The sequence below is a fragment of the Salvelinus namaycush genome, chromosome 18, assembly GCF_016432855.1.
Source record: "Salvelinus namaycush isolate Seneca chromosome 18, SaNama_1.0, whole genome shotgun sequence".
NCBI lineage: Eukaryota > Metazoa > Chordata > Actinopteri > Salmoniformes > Salmonidae > Salvelinus > Salvelinus namaycush.
The window spans coordinates 13,938,195-13,958,396 of NC_052324.1; the positions used below are offsets into that span (position 1 = coordinate 13,938,195).

Here is a 20,202-nt window from a genome sequence, read left to right on the forward strand (position 1 = left end):
ATGCTGAAACAGGAAAGGGCCTTCCCCAAACTGTTACCACAAAGTTGGAAGCACAGAATTGTCTAGAATGTCATTGTATGCTGTAGCATTTCGATTTCCCTTCACTGGAACTAAAGGACCTAGCCCGAACTATGAAAACAGCCAAAGACTATTATTCCTACTCCAAACTTTACAGTTGGCACTATGCATTTGGGCAGATTGCGGTCTCCTGGCATCTGTCAAACCCAGATTCGCATGGTGATCTTAGGCTTGTGTGCTGCTGCTCGGCCATGGAAACCCATTTCATGAATCTCCCGAAGAACAGTTTTTGTGCTGACGTTGCTTCCAGGGGCAGTTTGAAACTCGGGAGTGAGTGTAGCGACAGAGGACAGACGATTTTTACACGCTACGCACTTCAGATCTCAGCGATCCCGTTCTGTGAGCTTGTGTAGCCTACCACTTCAGTAAGGCCATTCTACTGCCAATGTTTGTCTATGGCGATAGCATGGCTGTGTGCTCGATTTTATACACCTGTCAGCAACGGGTATTGCTGAAATAGCAGAATCCACAAATTTTAAATGGTGTCCACATACACTATATATATACAAAAGTATGTACAGTGCCTTCAGAAAGTATTCACACCTCTTGACTTATTCCACATTCTGTTACAGCCGGAATTAAAAATGGATTACATACCTTTTTCCCTCACCCATCTACACATATCATGACAGTAGGCGAGACCCAGATGCAGACACAGGAGGCAGATGGTTGGAGTTTAAGATGTTTAATAAATACAAAAGGAATAGGCAAGAGAATGGTCACAGACAGGCAAAAGGTCATAACCAGATCAGAGTCCAGGAGGTACAGAGTGGCAGGCAGGCTCGAGGTCAGGGCAGGCAGAATAGTCAGGCAGGTGGGTACAGAGTCCAGAACAGGCAAGGGTCAAAACCTAGAAAAAGGAGAAAAGGCAAATTAGGAAATCGGGAAAACCACTGGTAGGCTCGGACATACAAGACGAACTGGCACAGTGAGACAGGAAACACAGGGATAAATACACTGGGGAAAATAAGCGACACCTGGAGGGGGTGGAGCAAATAACGAGGACAGGTGAAACAGATCAGGGTGTGACAACACACAATACCCCATAATGGCAAAGTGAAAACATGTTTTTAGTAATGTTTGCAAATGTATTGAAAACGCAATACAAAAATATCTCATTTACGTAAGTATTCACACCCCTGCGTTAATACTTTATAGAAGCACGTTTGGCAGCGATAACAGCTGTGAGTCTTTCCACACCTGGATTTTGCAACATTTGCCCATTATTCCTTTCAACATTTTTCAAGCTCAGTCAAACTGGTTGTTGATCATTGCTAGACAACCATTTTTAGGTCTTGCCATAGATTTTCAAGTAGATTTAAGTAAAAACTGTCTTCTTGGTTAGCAACTCCAGTGTAGATTTGAACTTGTGTTTTAGGTTATTGTGCTGCTGAAAGGGGAATTCATCTCCCAGTGTCTGTTGTAAAGCAGTCTGAACCAGGTTTTCCTCTAGAATTTTGCTTGTGTATACATTTTGTTTCTTTTTTTATCCCAAAATACTCCCCAGTCCTTAATGATTACAAGCCTACCCATAACATGATGCAGCCAGCACTATGGTTGAAAACATGGAGAGTGGTACTAAGTAATGTGTTTTATTGGATTTGCCCCAAAAATAAGACTTTCTATTCAGGACAAAATGTGAATTGCTTTGCCACATTTTTTGCAGTATTCCTTTAGTGCTTTGTTGCAAACAGGATGCATATTTTGGAATATTTTTATTCTGTACAGGCTTCCTTCGTTTCACTCTGTCAAATAGGTTAGTATTGTGTAGTAACTGCAATGTTGTTGATCCATCCTCAGTTTTATCCCATCACAGCCATTAAACTCTGTAACTGTTTTAAAGTCATCATTGGCCTCATGGTGAAATCCCTGAGTGGTTTCCTTCCTCTCCGGCAACTGATTTAGTAAGGACCAGTGGTGTGTATTCATAGATGACAAGGGAAGCCAGGCTTACTCAAATTCTTAACTGATAAAAACAAAATCGAATGATAAAATAATGTAGCTTTTGTCTCTCTCTGTTTTCGCAATTTTCCGTCAAATTTGCAAGTGGATGAATCTCACAATAGCCCATGTATCTGAAGCTGTCTGGACCTAAAGAGTATAACATTTTTCTGCCGTAGCATTTAATTCATTGATGCTAGCAAGCCTTTGGCCTCCCTTGATAAAAAAAAAACGTATAGAATAATGAGCGAATCAGCATTGAGCTGAGCTCAACTGTGGGTTGTTCTGGTGCAGCAAAACACCCCCGAAGGGAAGCCAGCTTGGATTTGGCTTCCCACTAATCAAATCACTTCCTAAGCATAACGTAATTTTCGTTTTTTCTGTTCTGTTTGTGCTGATGTTTTGCAGTAGCTATATGAACAAAAATATAAACGCAACATGCAACAATTTCAAAGATTTACAGTTACAGTTCATATAAGAAAATAAATAAATTTTAATTAATTAATTTTGCGGTAATCTATGGATTTCACATGACTTGGCAGGGGTGCAGCCATGGGTGGGCCTTGGAGGGCATAGGCCCACCCACGTGGCAGCCAGGCCCAACCACTGGGAAGCCAGGCCCAGCCAATCATTATGAGTTTTCCCCACAAAGGGGCTTTATTACAGACAGAAATACTCCTCAGAACCCCCCCAACCCTCACCAGACGATCCCACAGGTGAAGAAGCCGGATGTGGAGGTCCTGGGCTGGCGGGATTACTCGTGGTCTGACAACATTCAATTCTCTGGCAACAGCTCTGGTGGACATTCCTGCAGTCAGCATGCCAATTACACGCTCCCTCAAAACTTGAGACATCAGTGGCATTGTGCTACGTGACAAAACTGCTCATTTTAAAGTGGCCTTTTATTGTCCCCAGCACAAGGTGCACCTGTGTAATGACCATGCTGTTTAATCAGCTTCTTGATATGCCACACGTCAGGTGGATGGATTATCTTGGCAAAGGAGAAATTCTCAATAACAAGGATGTAAACAAATTTGTGCACAAAATTGGAGAGAAATATGCTTTTTGTGTATATGGAAAATTTCAGGGATTTTTTTTTAGCTCATGAAACATGGGACCAACACTTTAAATGTTGCGTTTAGATTTTTGTTCAGTGTAGCTTGCTAATTCTCTGTACAGACAGACCAATGACTATGACAGCAATTCAGTTCTAACCATATATTCATATTTTGTGGCACTGGCCTGAGACGACTGAAGTTCAATATGTAGCCTAGATGTAGCCTAGTAGGCTCACGTTAACTAGCTAGCTAACTTCGTTTGTTCATTGTTGCCCATGCAAGAAAGTTAGGCTAGCAAGCATTTTAGCTAGGTAGCCTATGACAACAAAAACTAAAAGTGTACTGTATGACAGAGTCATAGACCGTTTAGCCAACATGAATGAGAGGAGGATGACATTGGCATTCAACTAGTCTACATGTAGGTCAAATTTTTTTAATTTTACTTGCGCACACACACATAAATCAGTACCATGGACAGCAACATGATATTTAGCAACAATGATTGAACTAAATTGTTTTTTGATATCTAAGTTTGTTTTCGGTGTATTAAACTAACATATATAGCCTTGTTGATGTGTAAATGTTTAAGTTGAAATGGTGCTGGGAAGCGGAGGCAGTGCTCCTGTTGTCTTTGTGCTGACTTGTGGTAACTCCTTGGTTCTAAATCAGTAGTTAAGTAAATTGTCAAAAATATTCCATTGGGTCAATGCGGGTAGTTATTTGGTTAAGTATTTAACTAACTATTTAGCAGTGTTATGGCTTGGTGGTAGAAGCTATTCAGGGTCCTGTTGGTTCCAGACTTGGTGCACTGGTACCACTTGCTGTGCGGCAGCAGAGAGCACAGTCTATGACTTGGGTGGCTGGAGTCTTTGACAATTTTTGGGCCTTCCTCTGACACTGCCTGGCATAGAGGTCCTGGATAGCAGGGAGCTTGGCCTCAGTGATGTAAGCACAACTCTGTAGCGCCTTGCAGTTGGATGCCAAGCAGTGATGCAGCCAGTCAAGATGATCTCAATGGTGCAGCTGTTGAACCTTTTGAGGATCTGAGGGCCCATGCAACATATTCTGAGGGGGAAGAGGCGTTGTTGTGCCCTCTTAACAATTGTGTTGGTGTGTGGACCATGATAATTCCTTAGTGATGTGGACACCGAGGAGCCTGAAGCACTCGACCCTCTCCACTACAGCCCCGTTAATGTGGATGGGGCATGATCGGCCCTCTGTTTCCTGTAGTCCACGATCAGCTCCTTTGCCTTGCTGACGTTGAAGGATAGATTGTTGTCCTGGCACCACACTACCAGGTCAGTGACCTCCTCCCTATAGGCACTCTCATTGTCGTCGGTGATCAGGCCAACCACCTTTGTGTCGTCACCAAACTTAATAATGGTGTTGGATTCGTGTGCGGCCACACAGTCGTGGGTGAACAGGGAGTACAGTAGCGGACTAAGCACCCACCCCTGAGGGCCCCGCGTGTTGAGGCTCAGAGTGTTGTTGCCTACCCTCACCACCTGGGGCAACCCATCAGGAAGTCCAGGATCAAGTTGCAGAGGGAGGTGTTCAGTCCCAGAGTCTTGAGCTTAGTGATGAGCGTTGAGAGCACTATGGTGTTGAACACTGAGCTGTAGTCAATGAATAGCATTCTCACGTAGGTGTTCCTCTTGTCCAGGTGGGAGAGGGCAGTGCAGAGGGAAATAGAGAATGCATCATCTGTGGATCTGTTGGGGCGGTATGCGAATTGGAATGGGTCTAGGGTGTCTGGGATGATGGTGTTGATGTGAGTGATGACCAGCCTTTCAAAGCACTTCATGGCTACAGATGTGAGTGCTATGGGGCACTAGTCTATTAGACAGGTTAACTTAGTGTTCTTGGGTACAGAGACAATAGTGGTCTGCTTGAAACATGTAGGTATTACCAACTTGGTTGAACATGTCAGTGAAGACACCTGCCAGCTGGTCAGTGCATGCTCTAAGTACGAATCCTGGTAATCTGTCTGTGAATGTTGACCTGTTTAAAGGTCTTACTCACATTGGCTACGGAGAGAGAGATCACACAGTCATCTGGAACAGCTAGTGCTCTCATGCATGGTTCAGTGTTGCTTGCCTTGAAGCGAGCGTAGAAGGAATTGACCTTGTCTGGTAAGCTCGTGTCACTTGGCAGCTCGCGGCTGGGTCTCCCTTTGTTGTCCGTGATAGTTTGCAAGCCCTGCCACATCCGACGAGCATCAGAGCTAGCGTAGTAGGATTCTATCTTATTCCTGGTTGACGTTTTGACTATTTGATGACTCGGAGGTCATAGCGGAATTTTCCGCTTACTGAGGCAAAATGTCACTGAAGTCAGATGCCAGTGTAGGTTACACAGGCTTGGCCATTTCTCTGTCCAATGGTTTAATTTTAGTATTTTCCCTTGATATAGATACGCACATATTAGATTTAATAGACTTAAATTCCTGAATTTCCCTGTAGGCTCTCTATCATGGATTACTATATAAGAACTGTGAAATTTGATTTAGAAAAATACATAACCTTACAGCACAATAAAAGGAATGTATTGAGAACAAAGGCCTATTTTGTCAAGTAAGTACCAAAAAGTACCCATTGTTACCCCCACTTATGGGTTCCCGAGTGGCGCAGCGGTTTAAACTGCATCTCAGTGCAAGAGTCGTCACTACAGTCCCTGGTTCAAATCCACGCTGAATCACATCTGGCCATGATTGGGAGTCCCATAGGGTGGTGCACAATTGGCCCACGTTTGGCTGTCATAAATAAGAATTTTAAATAAAGGCTAGATTTTTAAAAAAGAATAATGTTCTATTAAATACAAAGAAAATACCAGTGGAAAAAGTCATGTAAAATAAAGTGCTACCGTAAACAGAAAGAAAAGTTTCCTTGTTCCATTGTGTTGTCATCAGCTAAGACGACGATTACACCCCAAGGTCACAAGTCTACAGCTCTAGTCACCTAGCCTGGTTAAACCAGCCTAAACGTGGAGCTCACCATTGTTAAACATTTAACCAGCCTACTAATCACCTATTGACACTGTTTAAATCTGCCCCATGTCCTGACTGTGCCAACATGCTGCAACTACTGAGCTGAAGAGTCAACTGTGAGTTGGTGTGAGACTTTTGGCCTTTTCTCCACCACCATTAAACCTGCTAATGGTGTGTAAACGGAGCAATGTGCAGCTGCTGGACACAGGCATACAGCCTGTGGGAATGGACAGGCGACTACTCTTAATCCATTGGGGATACACTAGACTAGAATCATACTTTATTAGGATGATAGAACTACAGTACCAACAAGTTCTCTATGCAGTTATATCCCCCTTAATCCATCCTCAGTTACACAGCATTCCGGTTGTTTACAATGTATATATACAATATTACTATGTATATACGTCTGTGTCTTTTTGCTGTGCTAGTATTGATATATGGTAGAGAAATTGCACACATTATGCAGTACATGGATTTATTGTTGCTCAGCAAACTATAGAACTCTTTTAAGGCCAAACAAATTTGACATTTTCAACACAACACATAGGCCTTCAGTGTAATCATATTGAATCAAAGTATCATTTACTGTGTCATTTATGCACGTTATTTGCAGAAAACATCCAAACACAGTAGATGCTTCAATGCTAACTCACTAGCTACTGAAAATCAAATCTGTATTCTGCTCATCTCATTCAAGTATATTTGCCTGATTGACTATTCTCTCCCAAGTACAGGGGTAATGGTCTATTGACAGCACATTTCCTTATCTGCGTCTAGCACACTGTCTGAATCTGTTATCACAATGGACCAGATCAGTGCAGGCAAGCCCTCTCACTCCCGGCTGAGGCGCCATGAAAAAGAATTTCTGGAGCTGGGTGCCAACCGATAGGCCCTGAGCTCTTTATCCCCTTAAACCAATTCACACTCTGCATGTTTAAATATTTCAGCCCCCCCCCCCCCTTCCCTATCCCCTCCTTTCCTCCCCCTCTTTTCTTCCTACCCATTGCTCTGGTCTTCCCCCAGCAGCGTCGGCAGGGAGAGGAGGGCAGCCCAATGAAGGATGGATGCAGGTGCAGGCTCATCGGCGGAAGGGGGACCCCATTGTTGGCTGGACAGCACCCTCTCCTCTGGAGCACTTTCTTACAGGGCCTGACACAGACAAACCCACATTCTAATCAGATTATGCAAATGTATACTTCAAAAAGCAACACGCTGTAACCCACACCCAGGCGCTGAGAGGGAGGGAGAGAGAGAGAGAGGGGTTGGTGGGAGGGAGCGAGAGAGAGAGGGGTGAGAGAGAGAGAGAGAGAGAGAGAGAGAGGGGTTGGTGGGAGGGAGCGAGAGAGAGAGGGGTGAGAGAGAGAGAGAGAGAGAGAGAGAGAGGGGGGGGAGGGAGAGAGAGAGAGAGAGGGGTGGAAGGGAGAGAGAGAGGGGTGTAAGTGAGAGAGAGAGAGAGGGGTGGGAGAGAGAGAGAGAGAGGGATGGGAGAGAGAGAGAGAGAGAGAGAGAGAGAGAGAGAGAGAGAGAGAGAAAGAGATTACTAAGGATGGTTAGAAAGAGGAAGGAGAGCAGAGGCAGCCGTTTAGAGAACAACAACTTATAGTGTATACTGAACGCTCCACGCCAAAAGTTCACCTTATTAATATAATACCCACGTCCTTCATCATAAAAGTAGCATCGAACTATAAAAGGAAGGCTGACTTTCTTACAGCCAGGCAAATTAAGCATTCAAATCCTTATTGTTTTCACAGACACTCCTGGATCCAATGTCAAAAGGAATCTACAATGATAATGAGGGGGGCCAGAGTGCCATGTAGGAGATGACATTATTTCCCAGAGAAAAACAGTCAGTCACAATACCACAGCTTCCTAAAGGACCCTGACCCTGGAAGAACTCTGTGGCCCCACACTCAAACCAGCTGCCTCATTCACCTGATCACTATACTAGTACTACATTTCACATTAAAAACAGAGATTGGGTCATCTAAAATAAACTATACTATACTTAGTGAGAAAGTTTACTTAGTTTAGAAATGTCTATTCCCAATTATAATAATTGTTTGTCACACACATAATAGTAACACAAACATTTACAATAATGACTTCCATTCACTTTTATATTTGTTCTACTCTGTTGACTTTCTCTGTTTTTTTTTTTAACCCTGTTCAGATTTACAATGTAGGCTTTTACTTTTCACCCCCAAAGACCAGCTGTTGGCTCTTTACTCTGGTGACGTGCAAATCATTGAGTGCAACTATGATTCAGAGTTAAAGTTATTCTGTTAATGTTTGCTTTACTTGAACGACTAGTTTAAAAAGGGATTGATTACAGCTGAAAGAGTGCATACCTGTTTGAATAATCATACAGTTATATGTATCATAAGGCACATAGACTGTTGGAAGCATATTAGTTTGGCCCACTGAAGCCAGTCACTGGATCAACTTCAAGCATGTATTGGACACTGATAGACAGAGGACACAATGTTACTGTGCTGGTGCACTGTGCTTCTCTATACACGGACCCCACTGAATGCTGTTGTTTCAGCTATGAACCTTTTCATTTCTCGGTCTCTGTGGAAGCCTTGGAGGATTTCCTTGAGGAGTTCATACACTTCTCCGTGAACGAGATGGACTACCTGTACTACTAGCAGATCAACTTGAGACTTCATGAACTTATACAAAAATAAATTCAGTTTAACATGCAGATTTTGAACTTTTTGGACTGTTAAGGTAGGAGAGAGTCATGGGGAGACTGAAAGAGGTCAAGTACAACCAACTGTTAGTTGACCCCATTTAGCGGTGAGCTGATGACTGAGATTCTGGCCATTCCTCTCGTTTAGAACCTGCGTTTCTCTATCGCCCACACCTGGGAGAGGCTCTGTGAGCAGCTTCCCACCCCACGGTCCTACGTCCCCGGTGCCATGGTGAAATGAATGGGCAAAATAAGCTTCCTGTTCTGAATTTTCTGTTCTCTGCGTCCCAGGACATGACAATACAGTCTGTGGCCATGATACTGATACTACAGTGAGGCTATGGGTGAGCTCATTTACAATATCATTGGATGAGGTCAATTTAATGATCACACCACAAAACAACAGAGTATAGTGTATTTTTTAAAGTTTAAATGGATGTTCTAATGCCAATACTACTCATGTTCTACTGATTTGTAGTAATTTGTAATGTCTAATTTTATTGGAGAAATTACTTTATTACTGACCTGGAGCTGCACTCAATGTGTGTATGGGGTGCATTCCAATACTCTAGCAATGATACCAATAGGTACTCAAGGGCTACGCCCCCTGGTGGCGTGTATGTGTATTATGGTTAATACCACATTCCTCCCCTCTTATTAAATAAGTCCTTTATTAGGATATACAATATAATACATTCCCTATGCTCTTCTATTGCGTTAATGAACTCATTATGAAATAAAGTTCCTCTAACTGAAATATTCTTTATAACTTGTTATGTACTCTACTGATCCAAACAATAAACATGACATTTCACATGTTCACAATAATTGAATTTTCTTTTCACATGCATTAGGTAACTGTTATGTATTTAATTATTGAGTCTCATTTACTGTGAGTCTTTTAGTTGTCTTTTAAAAAACAATTTATATCAGTTCTTTTTTTTCTTGTTCAGAGTTAAAGGTTTTTTAAGCAGCTTGGAAGCTCTGCATGCCTCTGAACGACGAACACTGGGGGTAGTATTTATTCTCAACGGTGGGAAAGCCACCCGCTGTTTCTGAGCCAGGCTCAGAGTATTTGACTGAAATTGGGTTTTTCTCTTGGTGAACTGTTTTCTCTGTTACAGTCTCTGTCTGTGGCACGTGCACCACAGAAGCACTTGGATAGCTAGAGAACAGCCTGTCCTCTGCCATCACAACTGGTAACTCACTTGTTGTTCCTTCCCATCTGGAAATAGTCGGATCAACATGTCTGCAAACCACTTTACCATCTCCCAACATTACCTTGTAGGAGACAGGACCAGTCACTGAGTCTATGAATCCAGAAATCCATTTTGACCCCTGACTGAAATTTATGGTAAGGACAGGGTCCCCTTCTCCAAAACTTCGGCCCTTGGTGAATTTGTCGTGGTTCTCTTTCTGTCTGTTTTGTTTGCGTTCAACTTTCCTTTTCAGGTCTGGATAGACTAGGTCCAGTGTGGAGCATTGTCTACGACCTCGTAACATCTCAGCAGGAGAACGTCCTGTTGTGGGTTGAGGTGTTAGTCTGCAGCTGAACAGAACACGTGACACTTTTGCTGCTACGCTCCCTTCTGCACTTTTCTTCCTCATTTCTTTGAATGTCTGTACTGCGCATTCCACCAGTCCATTTGAAGATGGATGATATGGAGCAGATGGCACATGCACAATACCGTTGTTTCTGAAGAACTCTTGTGTTTCTGTACTCATGAAACAGGTTGCATTGTCGCTCACCACCCTCTCAGGTATCCCTTGATTACTAAAACTCTGTCTTAGGCCATGAATGGCCCTGCGTAGTCTATATGAAATCTTCTCCAAGGTTTCTCTGGGAAGTCCCAAGGGTGGAGGGAAGCTGTTGCTTTTGCCTGTGTTCCTGACATGTGTTACATGTCTTGACTAGATTCTCTATCTCCTTATCTAGTTTAGGCCACCATAAGTAACTCCTAGCCAACCCCAGGGCGACTCTGATGTAGCTGCTGTAGGATAGCCTGGCATGCTGATAGTGGAATAATCACTCGTGCTCCCCACAAAACGCAACCATCCTGTACGCAAAACTCTGTTTTCCTGACTCTGAAATTCAATCCCTTCTGTTTGTTGTGGTCATCCCCTTAGCATATATTGTCTAACTCTAGACAGTACTGTATCTTTACCTGTCCAGGTTCTCACTTGCTCTGCAGTCACGAGTGCCGTGTCTGTCCACGAACATCAGCACTCTGTCCTCTTGAGCTGTCATGATGGCGTTGAAGATGGCTCAAGGCATCTACATTCCCATGGTACTTTCCTGCCTTGGAAACGATGACATACTCATACGCCCTCAACGTCACTGCCCACCTCTGAATTCTCAGAGACACCATCTGTGGAACTGCCTTCATTTCTTTGAAAAGAGACAGTAAAGGTTTATGATCTGTACATATGGTAAACTTCCTGCCATATACAGTGCATTCGGAAAGTATTCAGACCCCTTGACTTTATTTTTCTTCAAAAATGTATACAAATATTCCTCATCAATCTACACACAATACCCCAAAATGACAAAGCAAAAACAGGCTTGTAGAAATTTTTGCAAATGTATTCAATATAAAAAAATGAAATATCACATTTACATAAGTTTTCAGACCCTTTACTCAGTACTTTGTTGAAGCACCTTTGCCCTCTTCTTGGGTATGACGCTACAAGTTTGGCACACTTGTATTTGGGGAGTTTCTCCCATTCTTCTCTGCAGATCCTCTCAAGCTCTGTCAGGTTGGATGGGGAGCGTCGCTGCACAGCTATTTTCAGGTCTCTCCAGAGATGTTAGATCGGGTTCAAGTCCGAGCCCTTGCTGGGCCACTTAAGGACATTCAGACTTGTCCTGAAGTCACTCCGGAGCTGTCTTGGCTATATGCTTAGGGTCGTTGTCCTGTTGGAAGGTGAAACTTCGCCCCAGTCTGAGGTCCTGAGCGCTCTGGAGCAGGTTTTCATCAGATATCTCTCTGTACTTTGCTCCGTTCATCTTTGCCTCGATCCTAACTAGTCTCCCAGTCCCTGCCGTTGAAGAACATCCTCACAGCATGATGCTGCCACCACCATGCTTCCTCGTAGGAATGGTGCCTGGTTTCCTCCAGACATGACGCTTAGCATTTAGGCCAAAGAGTTCGATCTTTGTGTCATCAGACCAGAGAATCTTGTTTCTCAGGTGTCGCTTATTATCCCCGGTGTATATATCCCTGTGTTTCCTGTCTCTCTGTGCCAGTTCGTCTTGTTTGCCAAGTCAACCAGCGGTTTTCCTTGCTCCTATTTTTTCCCTATTTTTTTTGGTTCTAGTCCTCCTGGTTTCGACCCTTGCCTGTCCTGACTCCGAACCCGCCTTCCTGACCACTCTTCCTGTTCTGTCTTCAAGCCTGCCTATCCCCTTGTACTGTTTGGACTCTGATCTGGTTACTGAACCCCTGCCTGGCCTGACCTCGAGACTGCACTTCGTCTGGTACTGTTTTGGACTCTGACCCGGTTTATGAATTCTCGCCTGTCCCCGACCTACATTTGCCTACCCCTTGGATTAATAAATATTGGAGCTCAACCATCTGCATTTGTGTCTCGCCTTGTGTCCTTATAGTCTGAATACTTTCCGAATGTACCCCAAACTGTACTGCTAACCCCTCTTTGTCTAGTTGGGAATAGTTATTTTCTGCCGGGTTAAGAAGCCTCCTGCTCTTTCCCCTACTGCCACTTTGTCTCTTTACGCAGTAGTGTGTGAAGAGGTGCAGAAACCTGTTATAATAGTTTAGCAGTCCCAGGTAAACTCAGTCACATTTGTAGGAGCAGGTGCATTCTGGATTGCTTGTACCTTGTCATTGAGTGGATGGATACCCGTGGCGTCCAATCTGTGTCCTAGGAACACTGCCTCGTTCCCTATGAAGGTACACTTACTCCGCTTGAGACGTAAGGCCGCACTCTCCTCCCCGTCACCAGGACGTCATCTCTCCTCCCCGTCACCAGGACGTCATCTCTCCTCCCCGTCACCAGGACGTCATCTCTCCTCCCCGTCACCAGGACGTCATCTCTCCTCCCCGTCACCAGGACGTCATCTCTCCTCCCCGTCACCAGGACGTCATCCAAGTAAATGGTGACATGTGGAATCCCTTGACGTACACCCTTGATGGTCCTCTGAAAAATAGCAGGACTGCTGGAGACACCAGAAGGTAAAAGTTTATACAACCTCTTGTGTGTGTTTACTGTACAATACTTCTTAGATTCCTCATCCTGTTGCTATGCATGGCTCATATCTAACTTTGTGAACTTCTGTCCACCAGACAGATTTGCAGATAGATCCTGTTTTTGGAATAGGATACTGCTCTAATTTGGATACTCTCTTAACAGTCAATTTGTAATTCCCACAGTATTGTCAGGTTTCAAAACAGGCACTATGGGAGCTGCCAATTCCAAGAATTTGACTGGTTCCATAATGTCCTCTCTCAAGAGACGGTCAAGCTCTGCCTCTACCTTTGACTTCATGTTATAAGGCACAGGTCTTGGTTTGTAAAACCTTGGTGTGTCCTCCTCGTCTACATAGATTTTAGCTGGGGAACCTTTCAATGTTCCTCTTTGAACACATTCTCATGCTTTGTAAACACCTCTTCCAATGTGCACCGTTGACCCTCATCAATCTGATTTAATGTTCCCCATTCTAACTTCAGTTCTTTTATCCTGCCTCGACCTAGCAGGTTCTGATACAACTCCTTCGGGTAGCTGAGTCACTGTGTATCTGTGCTGCACAGTTACATTAGCTGCACCTAATGTGTCTCTCACCTGTGTACGTTTTGAGATGCAGAGAACAAGTCAAGCTTGGAAATGTTGCACTGTCCTACAACTTTGAGTACTCTGATCTGTTCATTATGTTTACACTGCACCCTGTATCCACTTCAAACTTCACATCTGATTCAATGACTTTCAATTTCAATGTGATAGGATCCACTTTTGGAATGTCATCTGACATGTTGTACATTGTAAACATATCCTCTTCTTCCTCTTTGTTTTTTGTTCAGCTTCCCCACTGATGTAATGTGTCCCATACTTTTGTACAAATGTTTCTTAGTTTTGCTTTCCTCACACTTTTGGATTGGAACTCTCTGCAGGGGATTCAGTCCTGCATGCACGTTTTATAGATCCTTGTTTACCACAATTATGGCACTTCCTCCTGAAAATGGCACTCACTTCCCATGTGATCACCTTCGCATCTGTAACATACTTTCACATGCTCACCTAGCTCGTGCTGGTTCGTCTTCCTGAGGCATTCTCAGCTTGTGCACACTTCCCTGGTATGTCCCTTGTTTCCAAGTCACATTAGCACTGTCCACACATTTTCCCTGGATTTCTTTTACACCCTTGTTGGCAGGAACAATGCTATAATCAAATGTAAGTCCAGTCTCGGATAATAACTTCAGTTGGATCCAGTCATTATTTATGCTGCAAACTAGCCTCTCAGAATTTCCTTCAGATTGTCCCCATAATTGCAATCTTGTGCCAGTATACGCAAGACAGCTACACAGTCCACAACACTCTCATCTGCATTTCTGTTGCTTGAATTGAACTTAAACCATTGCACAATCTCACTCGGCTTCCGGTTTAAATGTGCTTTTCGCAAACTCCACTATATCCTCAAAGTGTTTATCCCCAGGCTTACCAGGACCATGCAGATGTCTCATAAGATTGTAGGTTTAGCTCAACAGAATGGCTCTTTTCTTGACATAATCTACAATTTCATTTGCCTTGAAAAAATGACCAAGTACTTCACAGTATTCCTCCCACAATTGTGTCTGATGATAAAAGGGAGATACCTACACAGATAGAACAATGAAACAGATATTTCACTAGAGGTATAAATGTGAAGCATCTGACTGGCGTTTCCACTCACTACCAAATATGACATTCTGCTCATTTTCTCATCAATGAAACATTTGATCTCACTACAGTTTTCTGCTCCCAAAACTCCCAAAACTACACTCTGTTACGAACAGAGTGTACTAAGTTTTGTAGACTTTACCCTTTGCCAAAGTAAAAAAAGTTGCACTGTTTAGAAGGAGTGCAAAAGCGAATTGAGTTATTGCACACGTGCACTTCACACACAAGGCGTTCCTTAACGGAAATACGCAAATGTCGCTAGAAGGTGCATTCCAATACACTTAACAATGATACCAATAGGCACTCAAGTGCTACATCCCCTGGTAGTGAGTATGTGTAATGACGTTAATACCACATTACCACACTATCCCTATTTTTCTGGGAGGGTTGCCTGTTTTGCATGTTATTTTGGTATTAATACGTGTCACATGTCACTTTGCAAACAATGTAAAAAATTAATACAAATCATTGAGTTAATAAAGCCGCATTCAAGCATGGTCTCTTTGTTTTCTTGAGTAAGGCAGCTCCAAAATGCAGGTGTTTCAGTCTAGCTCAGTGCTTTCTGTGGTGGTGGGGCAGCCAGCTGAAAATACGGAGCGTAGGGGTTGGTAATGTTCTCTAGTTGCGCCGTGATTGTCTCAGTGTTCTGTCACCAATGGGGACACTACGTCACTGACAAATCTAAGGGTAGAGCTTGAAAATTCTAGCCCCTTAGGTGCTGCCATGCAGTTACATTAGAAGTGCCCATCCAAGAAGGCTCAAGGTCATTGGCCACAGATAAAATTGTCAAATCACGTTATATCGGCCTCCCGGGTGGCGCAGTGGTCTAGGGCACTGCATCGCAGCGCTAACTGTGCCACCAGAGTCTCTGGGTTCGCGCCCAGGCTCTGTCGCAGCCGGCCGCGACCGGGAGGTCCGTGGGGCGAGGCACAATTGGCCTAGCATCGTCCCGGTTAGGGAGGGTTTGGCCGGTAGGGATATCATTGTCTCATCGCGCTCCAGCGACTCCTGTGGTGGGCCGGGCGCAGTGCGCGCTAACCAAGGGGGCCAGGTGCACGGTGTTTCCTCCGATACATTGGTGCGGCTGGCTTCCGGGTTGGAGGCGCGCTGTGTTAAGAAGCAGTGCAGCTTGGTTGGGTTGTGCTTCGGAGGACGCATGGCTTTCGACCGTCTCTCCCGAGCCCGTACGGGAGTTGTAGCGATGAGACAAGATAGTAATTACTAGCGATTGGATACCACGAAAATTGGGGAGAAAAGGGGGTAAAATTTAAAATAAATAAATTTAAAAAATATATATATAAAAAAAATCACATTATGTCTACAGTAACTTTGACTCATGTCAACATCATACTTAATCTTAGCTAGCAGTCATCATCATGAATCAAGTCGACAATCTGCTGGCAAAGCCTTTTTAATCCTTGTCATATGAAGAGAAGAATTTATAGATAAAACGTATCGGAGCTCATCGGCCATTGGACTTAAACATTACACAACAAGTTGGAAATTGCAAATTCAACAATGAGTGGTTTGGAAGGAATCAGTGGTTAACTGCATGCATTGCAAAGCCATCACTAGCCTGCTATTCAGTGGAGTGGGTGTGTGGTTCCAAGTCTGGGATTAAGGGTCTCTTTTCAAACTTAAAATTATAAACATTCAACATTGACCATGCTGTCAATCCAGCATGATTTCTGCCGCGCTCAAAACAACTGTTAACTAGAAACTGGGAAATCTGACTTCCGTGAGTACAAGACAACTGGGAACTCGGGAAAAAAAGCAACTGGTATCGATAGACTTTCCATATCGGTGCGCATTCAGTAATAAATAGTTACTATTAATAACTAATGCAGCTTAACTCACCTTAAGTGCACAGAGGTCAGTTTCTAAGCGTTGGCCAATCAGTATAGTCGCTGCACTGACAAAGCTCAGAAGAGTCTCCTGAACATCTCGTATGGACGAGCTTGTTCCTTTCACATTAACTTCACTGATGCCTGAAAACCTGAGCAGGAGAGAGCATTAGTGACTGCGATGCCATCTTTGTTTAAAATGCTGGATAAAATAAAGCAGTCTGTCAAGATTCTATATTCATTCTGGAGTGTTATGTGGCCCTTCCTGGTGTTGTAGTCAATGACTTCATTATCAGCTTTCACAAAACGTGTCATAGGTTACCTGCAAACTGGAGTTGACAAAAGTCACTCTAGCCAGCTCCAGACCATGAGTGGTATAGCACTGAAGGAAGAAAGACTAAATCTATTAGTCATACAGTAAACAAAATAACTTTACCAGATCACTACTATGGCAATGTGGACATTGATGTTCAAAACACACTGACCTAACTTTAATTGGCATGTCATGCAAAAGGTTGCCTATGATTTCCATAATCAGACTGTTGAATCTCACCGTTTCACAGTCGACTGAGAACACCTCCAGGCAGCCCTAATCAGAGGCAGGTCTAGGAAGGGTACTGACAAAGGCATCCAGGCTAACTGTGTCGTGGACATGCAGCTGAGGGGGAGACGTATGTGGGGGATACGAAATGTTTCATGACATCTTTGAAAAGTCTTATGGAAAACAGGTGCTATGCCTTGTTTGTCTTCTTATTACCTTGAAAACGTGGCATCCAGGGCATCCAATGACACCCTCACAGCAGCTATGGCGTGTTTCCACTCCACCTGGAACTGTACAGTAGTAACAAGTTACTCAAACAGAATTACATTTCTAAATTCAGAAATGTGGAACATACCGTAATGTCCTCACCCTTCTTCTCAACTCCCTTCCCATTGTGGTAGTTACACTCCTCCTTGCGAGTGTGCTTTCCCACTTGGTTCATAGAGTAAGTGGCCCCACACCGACAGAAAACCCTCTTTAAAGCTTCCTTACCCAGAAACAAAAAACACACAAGTTGCCAATTAGGAGTAAAACAGGACTAGCCCTGAATGCAAATACATCATAAAGCTGAAGTATGCCCTATTCTGGCATGATGGTCAATGAACAGAGCACAAAGAACAGGCCCATGTTGACTACAATACCCAAAGTAGGACAGTCCTAGGGAAATGAATCATACCACAGCCTATAGGATATATTGCCTACACCAAGCATGTAAAAGGCATGCTTATGACTAAATCTGTCACATTTCAAGAGGTGCATTTTTACACTTGGTCAGCCCTCAGCAATATACAACTGAACAATGCTTTGCTTCATACTTTACTCACAGTCAGTGAACATCACTGAAGCCATTTTAGTCCACCTCTACATCTTTAAGTTTGCACTCACCTTAGCAGGGATGAAGGCAGTAGGGAACAGGGGAAATGGGTGAAACTGGTTTGACTGGGTATGAACTGGAGTGACTGGAGTGACTGGAGAACTAACTGAAGTGATGGGCAGAGTATAGCTTCCCTCTGGGAGGATGAAGTGCAGGTTGTTGCCCACCTGGATGGTTGTTCCCACAGGTATGATGTTCACACAGGCTAGCAGGGAAAAAACACAAGAAATGACTTCGTACACACAATATCAACATGTTCCCATATCCAACTGTCCAAGTATCCTACCCAATGCGTGAGAGTGTGGGTGTACCAGCCTGGTCTGTTGATCCCTCTTCAGCTTGTTGGCTTCCTCCAAGAAGATACGGTAGCATTCCTCCACAAAATCACTATCAGATAACTCAATACTCAAGCTCCTCAGAACTCAAAACTTGTTCATTCACTTCTTCTATGGTAAGTGGTTCAAAAGGAGCAGATTCTAATTCTATTCCATTAGTTAGCCAATATAACAGCTGGCATTTTGTGATACCCGCGGAAGTGGCTGCTTGCTCTACAAAGTTTGTTGCCGGAACTGGACTAGGCAAGGCAAAATCATGCCCTGGAGTTTGGCCTGGTATTTTCTGAAGACATGGCACTGATGATACGCTTTGTACAAGTGACCAGAAGCTCTGTGTTGCTGTCTGCTTATCTCTCTGGGTCTCAATGGGGAGTTTATGGGGGGAGGAGATCGAGGGAGGGACTAAAACATTGTGAGGTAGTGAAGATACATGTCCATATAAGACTTCATTGGGTTGAAGAGGGTTACTGTTCTCAACACAGTTGGAGGCAAGCTCACTTTCAAGCAATTCAGGCTCTGCCATCAGTAAGTCGACATCCGCATAACCAACTGGATCATTATGGTGACGTGTCTGTAAAGATGAAGCATCCATTTTGGGACATTCAAGTTCTGTCTCAGTTACTTTCCGCAGTGGCCTCAGCCTCTTAGTAACAAACTATTCTCTCACTTTAACTCCTCAGCTTTTCCAAGCATTTTGAGAGGTCATCGAACACACTCTCAGCACTGGGTTTACCTTCAATTTCCTGACAAGCAGAAACAGTAGATATGACAACACTTGTAACCTCATCTTTCACAATCTCAGACACTGCAGGTGGGGATATGACTTTGAATACTTCAGGACTAGGAGTGGACACAGGAAGTGGAATAGCAAGTGGAGCATCAGCCACAGCAGGAACAGCAACAGGAACAGGGTGGACTTCCGCTTTGACTTCCTGTGGAAGGTTTGTGGTGGTCTTACAGGGCTTCTGAGCTCGACTCTTCTTCCTGTCGCTCTCCAGAGGTGGAATATCAATGATGAGGACCCCTTCTTCATCAGTCATCAACTAGCTTGTTTCTACTAGCTTGTGAGGGAGTGAGCTCTTGAGAAGTTTGGTTTGGTTCCCCTTACAAACATTCTCTCTCGTCCTATTCACACTTTGTTTTAAGTACAGGGATAAGTGGGCAATGACTAGATCACAAAGAAGCTGAGACGTTGGACAAGGGCTATTATTCCAAATCAGTCCTCTGTTTGGAGTTGTCAAACACGTACTTCCTCCTAGAAGGAGAATAGACTGTAGTGGACTGCCTGTGTGAAGATTTGGTGCTATTTCCATTCAAATCGTCACCTGCCGTTTCAGATTTGGGAATCGAGACTTTCTTGGACTCTATGCCTTTACTGTTAATCTGCACAGTTTGGTAAAGGGATAATCTCCTCTGCTCCTTCTCTACCTCATTCCCATTCTCTATTTCCTTGTTAATCCTCTCCAACTCCAAAAGGCAAGGGTCTTTGTCCTCATTGACCTGTGGGGCTCTATTGATGGAAGTGGAACGGGTTTTCCCATACACCTGTTTATGGAGAAAAAGTCAATTTTAAACAGATTTGTCATTAAGAATATTAAACGATGTAATAAAGTCCATTGCTACACATCACATTACACTTTTTCCAAAGTGAAATAAAATGCAGCCAAATGATATTGCCTTCCATCATTCCTTACAAAGGCAGGTTAATGCAATAAGGTTATAGGCCGACTTGAAAACAAGTAATCAGATCGCAAATTGATTAAATAAATGTGCTCCTGCCCATTACCATTTGAGAATGGCATGTTGGAATTAAGTAATAGGCCTATTTTGAAAAGTATGGCGAAACCAAAGGCAAGCTGAAGAAGAGATACTTTGGGAAATTTGCATGTAAATACATTACAATAAAACTAGACTAACCTGCCACTTCTGTTACCGGTGATTCATACAGGTTGTTGTCCAAC

At 43.6% G+C, this 20,202-nt stretch overlaps 1 protein-coding gene across 1 annotated transcript; it reads left to right on the forward strand.

The window, feature by feature from the left end:
- The first annotated feature begins 6,865 nt into the window (after nt 1-6,865).
- Nucleotides 6,866-8,996, forward strand: LOC120063558 (UDP-glucuronosyltransferase 2A3). Its single transcript, XM_039013914.1, is given in 6 exon segments — nt 6,866-6,938; nt 7,087-7,166; nt 8,456-8,526; nt 8,528-8,747; nt 8,750-8,856; nt 8,858-8,996. Coding segments are annotated over 6 exon segments (690 nt in total).
- Nucleotides 8,997-20,202: the final 11,206 nt, after the last annotated feature.